Source organism: Ascaphus truei, chromosome 15, assembly GCF_040206685.1.
Source record: "Ascaphus truei isolate aAscTru1 chromosome 15, aAscTru1.hap1, whole genome shotgun sequence".
Taxonomy (NCBI): Eukaryota; Metazoa; Chordata; class Amphibia; order Anura; family Ascaphidae; genus Ascaphus; species Ascaphus truei.
Genome location: NC_134497.1, coordinates 50,554,567 through 50,562,620, shown reverse-complemented (window position 1 = coordinate 50,562,620; position 8,054 = coordinate 50,554,567). Strand labels below are relative to the sequence as shown.

The following is an 8,054-nucleotide window of genomic DNA, read 5'->3' as shown; positions in this document are numbered from 1 at the left end:
AAGCCATGACGTCATCAGATTACACTTCCTATTGGCCTATGTGACGCGGGAGGTATATATATATAAAAAAAAAAAAAAATTATATATATATATTTTTTTTTTTTTTTTTTTTTAAAACAATTCATACCCCAGCTTGCTCAGCCGGAGCCCCCTACAGAGGCAAGTATCGTCGGGAGCAGGGAGAAGAAAGGGGTTCAGCTCTGGATACCCCGTGCTTCAATCCGGTATTAGAAGAAAAAGAAAAAAAAGCTCTTGGATTGTGCCTTTAATCTAGAAACTTAAGAAGAAATAAGAAATAAAACCTACCCATTTGAGGCTTCAAATCATAAATATATAATGTTTAATAGCTGCTACATTGAAATATTTTATACAGGTATAAGTATTATTGTATTAAGACGAGGTGAAAGATATACAGAGCAACCGGTAGGTCATGAAACCATTTCATTTAAACATAAAAAAAAAAAAAAAAAAAGTGTCCATTTTTTAATGACTGCCCTATATATCTGAACAGAATGCCCCTGATTAAAACTTGTAAGTAAAAACATACAATGAAACATTATGGAAAGTTAAATTATTTAAAAAAAGTAGAACTTTATTTAAAAAAAAAAAAAAGACATTTCTACAAACCATCAATATTACATAGATAAGATGCTATTCAAATCTGCTCCTAGCATTTACTATAAAATACAACGTAAATGGTTATCAAACGTATACATGTTTATTAACTAGCATATCAATTATTACTTTTATACCTTAAAATTGTCAGGTTTCAATTATTACTACATTCATCTATTTTTCCCAGATGTATGCCAGTTGTACCAAATCATACTATATAACAAAGTGTACCGCCTCCATTCCCCATATACAATAGAAGAAAAACAAAAAGTGTGTGTTTTCAGAGTTAGGCATTATGCAAAAACCAAAACACACAAAAAAAACCCCACCACAGACTTACAGTAGTAACTGAAAGGGGAATAGGTTTAACTGGAAAATGGTAGAGCATAATATAGCTTAGTGTTACTGTGATAATTAACTTACCAAATGCATTAGTGTTTAAGTAAAAATGAATGCAAAAATAGTATGTTTTGTTTAGAGTATGACGTCATGTACCGATGTGTTGTATTAAACAAACATTTAGTGTATGACGTCATGTACCGGTGGGTTCCATTAAACAAACATTTAGTGTATGACGTCATGTACCGGTGGGTTCCATTAAACAAATGTTTAGCATATACCGTCAATGCTATGTACCGCTGTGTTCCATTACACAATAGAGTATCTACAGGAACATATACAGTATTTGGAATTTGTATTTAAAAGAAAAAAAAAAAAAAAAAAAGTGCGCCATACCAAAAGAAAATTGGCAAGAACTCTATAGTTTAAGTGTCAAAAAACTATGCATTATAGCTTATTCTTTTTTTTTATATTTAGTCAAACAGGGTGAGCCATAAAAGATTTTGTAAAAATCACTTTTGAAATCGGGTATAGGAATGCATTTGTTTATACACCAAGAATTTATTTCTCAGCACTCAAATGCTTTTAGGAGTCTGTTAACAGTCGGCCGCTGCGGTGATTTATGCGATGGAGTCCTCATTTGTGCGAGCTTTCGTGTAGATGGGTTTCTTGACCGGGTCATAGCTGGCGTCAACCTTCTTCTTCATTCGGCAATACAGGAGGACAATGATGGAAATCGCAAACAGTAACCCAACTAGTCCACCGGCAATGAGCGCTGGCGAAAAAGGAACATGGACGTTTTAGTACATGGGTATTGCACTCCAAAAACATCACTCTAGATCTTATAGTACCACCCTGTTTCAGAGCGACAATCTAAGAGACAGGATAACACGCAGTAAATGAGTAATGCGTTTTCATCCAAGTAGATCAAACTTAATGCATTACCCATCATCGTGTTAAATAGCTGTGAGGGCAATGTACTGAAATATAGGATGGGTATGTTTGGATCCATTTCTTTTGCAGATACGTTGTTTAACTGGCTTTGTACATCCCCTGTCATTTACTGGAATCAGGAAGTAGTGTTTGTTGTAATGTTTGTTCTCTTATGAAGCATAATTGGAGAATGTTGAACAGAGTTTTTTGTTTGTCTTCCTCTGAATCAATATAAATGCATCTATAAAATGTTTTAACAGGAAGTAATGCATTTAGGAGTTGCCTCTAGTTTTCAAGTATGTCCTGGACACCGGGTTCTGATATAAATATATTCATGCATTGTCATCATGAGTATCTCACTCAGATTGAATTCAATCCCTTGTTAAATTCTATAGATCAATGTCTTTTTTTGTTTTCAGCCAAAATGACTATGTTCCTATCTGATGGCAATGACCTCCCCTGGTTTCACTTCTATTGCTAGGGTTGCGAGGTGTCCGGTATTGAACCAGATAGCCCAGTATTTGGTTACTCTGTCCTGTAAAAAAAACGAGAGAATACTGGACATGTATGTGTGCAGGGGGGGGGGGGGGTGGGTTAAGGGCACATGTATGTGTATACCAGTATTATGTATCTGGACTTGAGAAGGAACAGAGTAGGGCTGCTGCTAGGGGGCTGTGCAGCTTCCTCCATCCTGATTGACTGCTGCTGCGTAATGCAGCCAATCAGGATGGAGGTGGCAGGAGCCTGGGGGTGGGGCCAAAGAGTGGAGGAAAAGCATGGAGCAGAGAGAGGTGAGGCTGTGTCCTCTGTTTGGGGGGGGTGTGTGTGTGTGTGTGTGTGTGTGTGTGTGTGTGTGTGTGTGTGTGTGTGTGTGTGTGTGTGTGTGTGTGTGTGTGTGTGTGTGTGTGTGTGTGTGTGTGTGTGTGTGTGTGTGTGTGTGTGTGTGTGTGTGTGTGTGTGTGTGTGTGTGTGTGTGTGTGTGTGTGTGTGTGTGTGTGTGTGTGTTCTCTGGCTGTCCTGTGGGATTGATAATGACAGGGGGGAAGGGGGAGAGAGGATGAAGGGAGGGTGTGTGTAAGAGAATGAAGGGGGGTGAGAGAATGAAGGGAGGGGGGTGTAAGAGAAAGAAGGGGGGGGGCGTGTGTAAGAGAATGAAGGGAGGGGGGGTGAGAGAATGAAGGGAGAGGGGGGAGAGAATGAAGGGAGAGGGGGGAGAGAATGAAGGGAGTGGGGTTGAGAGAATGAAGGGAGTGGGGGGTGAGAGAATGAAGGGAGTGGGGGTGAGAGAATGAAGGGAGTGGGGGTGAGAGGATGAAGGGAGTGGGGGTGAGAGGATGAAGGGAGTGGGGGGTGAGAGGATGAAGGGAGTGGGGGGTGAGAGGATGAAGGGAGTGGGGAGTGAGAGGATGAAGGGAGTGGGGGGTGAGAGAGGATGAAGGGAGTGGGGGGTGAGAGAGGATGAAGGGAGTGGGGGGTGAGAGAGGATGAAGGGAGTGGGGGGGGTGAGAGAGGATGAAGGGAGTGGGGGGGGGTGAGAGAGGATGAAGGGAGTGGGGGTTGGTGAGAGAGGATGAAGGAAGTGGGGGAGGGGGTGAGAGAGGATGAAGGGAGTGGGGGAGGGGGTGAGAGAGGATGAAGGGAGTGGGGGAGGGGGTGAGAGAGGATGAAGGGAGTGGGGGGTGAGGATGAAGGTAGTGGGGGGGGTGAGAGAGGATGAAGGGAGTGGGGGGGGGTGAGAGAGGATGAAGGGAGTGGGGGGGTGAGAGAGGATGAAGGGAGTGGGGGGGGCGAGACAGGATGAAGGGAGTGGGGGGGGGGGTGAGAGGATGAAGGGAGTGGGGGGGGTGAGAGGATGAAGGGAGTGGGGGGTGAGAGGATGAAGGGAGTGGGGGGTGAGAGAGGATGAAGGGAGTGGGGGGTGAGAGAGGATGAAGGGAGTGGGGGGGTGAGAGGATGAAGGGAGTGGGGGTGTGATTGGATGAAGGGAGTGGGGGGTGAGAGGATGAAGGGAGTGGGGGGTGAGAGGATGAAGGGAGTGGGGGGTGAGAGGATGAAGGGAGTGGGGGTGAGGATTAAGGGAGTGGGGGTGAGGATGAAAGGAGGGGGGTGAGGATGAAGGGAGGGGTGGGATAAGAGGATGAAGGGGAGGGTGAAGGGTGGGGGGCTGAGAGGATGAAGGGAGGTGGCGAGAGAATGAGGAGGGGTGCAACAATCTTGGAATTTGTGGGAGGAGCAGTAAGATCAGTATTACTCGCCATGTACAGAATGACTGCAGGTCAGTTATTTATAAATGACGTAATTTGTTCTAAATTTCACTCAAAGCATGCACCAATTTGCACTATTTCATATTCTATTTCCTAAAAAAATCCTCAGAAGGGTGCTCCCTCCCAAGACTCCTCCCCAGATTTTTTACGAAAGATTATGTTTTTTAATTCCCCGCTCGGCTTTGCTCAACATGTCCTCCCCTCATCGCCACGAAGGTGTAGAAGACTTACCAACAACAACTTCTGTTCTTTGAAAGAAACCATCTCGAGCAGTGCTGGCCATTATAATTTCATTAGTTTGATCACCAGCTTTAGGCTCAGATTTTTTATTTAGAATAACTTCATTAGACAAAACCGGTTCATTGACATTGGGTTGTATCTTCTTCGGGTCATCTTCAGGGATTCTGTTGCCCAACGTACTCTGTACAAAAAAAAAAAAAAGTTAATATCATGTTTTTGCAGATTTGCAGTCATTTCTCTACAAATCTTATTTGGAGTCAGTCTGGATTGCCGATTTCTGCAAATCACAGATGTCAATGGAGTATCATTTATAAAGGAGAAGGAGCGGCTCAGTGAGTAATGACATTGACTGGCACTGAGTTTGAAGTAGGGGAACCCAGTTCAATTCCGTTGTCGGCTCCTTGTGACCTTGGGCAAGTCACTTTATCTCCCTGTGCCTCAGGCACCAAAAAACAGATAATAAGATCTATGGCGCAGCGCTATACAAAACAAACAATTAAGTATTATTATTTAAGGACAATGTGAGTGTTACAACAAAGATACAATTTTTCAGAACATTTCTGTACTAGTAATTGGAAGTCAACCATTGTCAGAAAATATTGTACCAAAACACAGATTACAATACACAAAAACAACAAATAAAAATTAATACTTACAGTTGGTGTATCCAGAGTTGTTGGAATTTCATCTAGACAAACAAACAAAACAAAAAAAAGAAGAGGCGACTTGTTAAAATGTAGGTAGTTCGTTAAAAAGGAACACAGTTTGAGTGCAAACCTAATTGCATTAAACACTGTGATAGACAACTTTTTTTTTTCTACAGGCTGGCGACATTTTGTTTTACAGGCCTCGCCTGCACTGAATGAGTTAATCCAATTTAGATAATACAACTTTCATGTCATGTATCCTGTGTTACAACACACATTGGAAGCAATGGGTTTATTTTCTTTGATAAAATCGATTGCTAAAGCCGCCCTTATAGTGCCGGCGACGGCGATGCGTGACCCCACCCGTCGCTGCAAGCGAAAGTTGTATTTCGCTTTGCAATGGCGTCGCGGGCGACCAGGCTACTGATTGGTTCAGGGGCTGTCACGAGGCGGCAGCCCCTGAAAAATCAAATATTTATGGCTACCAAAAATCGTGTCGCCCCGTCGCTGTCGTGCTTACTATAAGCGCTTTCACCGGTGGCAATGCATTTGTTTTCGGGCGACGTCGCGTCGCCGGCACTATAAGCGCAGCCTAACTTTGCATCACTTTATGCAGTGGAGGCAGCTTTAGTAAAAAGGTCCCAGTGTTTGCTCCAGGCACAATTTCCTGCACAGTAACCGGTGGTTCTCAAAAAGATGGCTTCTGCACCACTGTTTTGCCCCCAAAGATTTTAATTTGTGGTCTTTGTAGGAGTCAGCTCTCTAAAGTGAGTGGGTGGATTAAAATGTCTTTTTGTGTATGAAGACCTCTGGAGCGCCGGTTCATGTTTTAGGGGGATGTGATCAATAATATTGGTATCCCCAGTCGGGGAAGATCTCTGTGCACCTGCATAAACCCAGTGACTGCACCCAATTTCCCTCTTCTACAGTGAGTGTTGGACGGCTTCATTGTCCAATATGAACCAAGCATTCCCAAGCAAAAGGTCACATAACAATCCAAGGGAATGAGCTGTAAGGTGGAGTTTGGCTGAGCATTGCTTAGAAGATATAGCCCAGCGTGTCATCAGCCAGCATATCCGTGCTGAAGTCTTCGGTGAAGTAATAGAACCAGTTTTTACAAAGTGCATTGTACACACATACAAATACACGGTCAAATAGAAGGGAGTAAACACAGTGGTTTTCCAAACAATTAAACAAAAAGTGATCAATCGAGAGGGTAAAACGTCTGATAACCTCTGCAGTAAAAATATGTTTCAAATGCACTTCGGGTCAAAAATGTTCTGCAGTTTGTTATTGTGAAGGATATATAAACAGGTTTAGCATATGACTTTTGCCCTACGCTACAATCTTGTTTTGCAAACTCTCAGCCACACCTTGTGTTTTTCCTACGCAGTTATAAAGCCAAATCTGTCTCCACACGTTTCACAGTAATTTGAGCAGCCATCATTTTTTTTTATTTTTTTCAAACAGACATATACACAATGTACATTTAACTGCTGCGACTTGCTTACATTAAACAAGGTCGGGGCACTTTGACTCATTCATGCAATTTTTTTCTTTACACAAAGAGAAGAGAACGAGTTTGATCCTTTATAAAAAAGAGAAAACTAAAAATGATCTTTCATGCGATGTTAAGATAATACTACGCAACTAAATGGCTGTGTATTCGATTTGTAAAATGTAATTGTGTTCTTAAAATGGCAAATGTGAACTAGTGTCCGTGGCAAGTTTAACTCTCAATGCCGGAACAGCGAAAGTGTTACGTGCGGAATATATATTAAAGAAGAAGTCCATATTTTTAAAACCCATCTTGAAACTTTTCAGGTTTATATGGTTACCAATTGTTTGATGGATTCCAAATGAGATTAGAATGGTTTATATGGCAGCAGTAGGCAGTTTAGATAAATGCATGATCTCCCCTATGGAATTCATACCTGTATCTCCAGAACCAGACTCTTCAAAAGAATCATATTCCTCACTGTTCGATTCGTCGGAGTAGATTAGGTCATCTATGGCCTCCTCTAAATCTTCATCATCAGGCAGAGTCCCAGACGCCTCGTAACTTTCCAACATACCCGCTGGGTCCATAGTCTCCGTTTCCCGTATCTGAAAAAGAGAGAAAAAAAATGGTAAAATGTCATTTACACACATATATAGGAAATAAGTAAGTATACCATCATATAAAGCATGTACTACTTGAACAAGCTTATCTGGGCAGGGACTGTGTCTGTAACAATCCTATGTGCTGCGTACTGCACGTTATACTGTGATTGTGACATACTTTGAGTCCCATTGGGAGAAAAGTGCTATATGAAATAAAGTTATTATAATTAAATAACAATGTGTTTAGAGTTCAGGTATACAGGGTAACTTTTTTTAGGTGAAATTATTAAAAAGGTCAAACACCTCTAATCGAGCAAAATCTGTCCTACAGAAAAAGGAATGCAATGTACTGGACATTGCGTACCGCTTGGTGCGTCATGGTTACAAGCTTCGGACTTAACAGAAGGTCATCATAAGTGAAGTCTGTGTCAAATGACCTATTGACCATGGCCAAATGAACAGTGTAATAACATTATAAGCCAGTGTACCAAGAAGTCTTCTGCCAGAAGACACGTCGTGGCACTGAAAAAACACCTTGCAGACCATTCAAGAAGACATGCCCAGAAGTCGTCTTATAGCCATTGCCGGTTTAATAAACATGGGCCTGTATTTTTGCAGTGTGTTGGGTTCAACACGGCAAACCAGCTCTGCGAGCCAAGAACACGATGAGGCAATGGCCGCGTTCAACCTCAGGATAAAGTTGGGCAGTTCTATCCTCCCAGCAGTGAGGCGTATAACGTGTTAATACGGTGTCTGGACATATACACCTGTCAGGAGTTATTTTCTTCAAAGATATTTGATTTCAATAAAAATAAAAAAATAAAATAAAAAACCCCCACAGGTTCTAGTAGTTAGGTGTTTTATTTTTCTTCTTGCTGTAATGTTTTTAGAGTTACAACCACCCCTTCCGTAC

At 42.1% G+C, this 8,054-nt stretch overlaps 1 protein-coding gene across 2 annotated transcripts in view; it reads right to left on the bottom strand.

Annotated features, from left to right (window-relative positions):
- Nucleotides 1–321: 321 nt before the first annotated feature.
- Nucleotides 322–8,054, bottom strand: part of SDC4 (syndecan 4) — a 29,479-nt gene continuing 21,746 nt past the window's right edge. For both annotated transcript variants that reach the window (XM_075572587.1, XM_075572589.1), the window contains exons 2-5: nucleotides 6,973–7,144; nucleotides 5,048–5,079; nucleotides 4,383–4,572; nucleotides 322–1,729 (exon numbers count right to left, since the gene is read on the bottom strand). In XM_075572587.1, coding sequence (XP_075428702.1) covers nucleotides 1,575–1,729; nucleotides 4,383–4,572; nucleotides 5,048–5,079; nucleotides 6,973–7,144 — 549 coding nt within the window. In that variant the 3' untranslated portion in view covers nucleotides 322–1,574. The remainder of the gene's footprint in view (nucleotides 1,730–4,382; nucleotides 4,573–5,047; nucleotides 5,080–6,972; nucleotides 7,145–8,054) is intronic.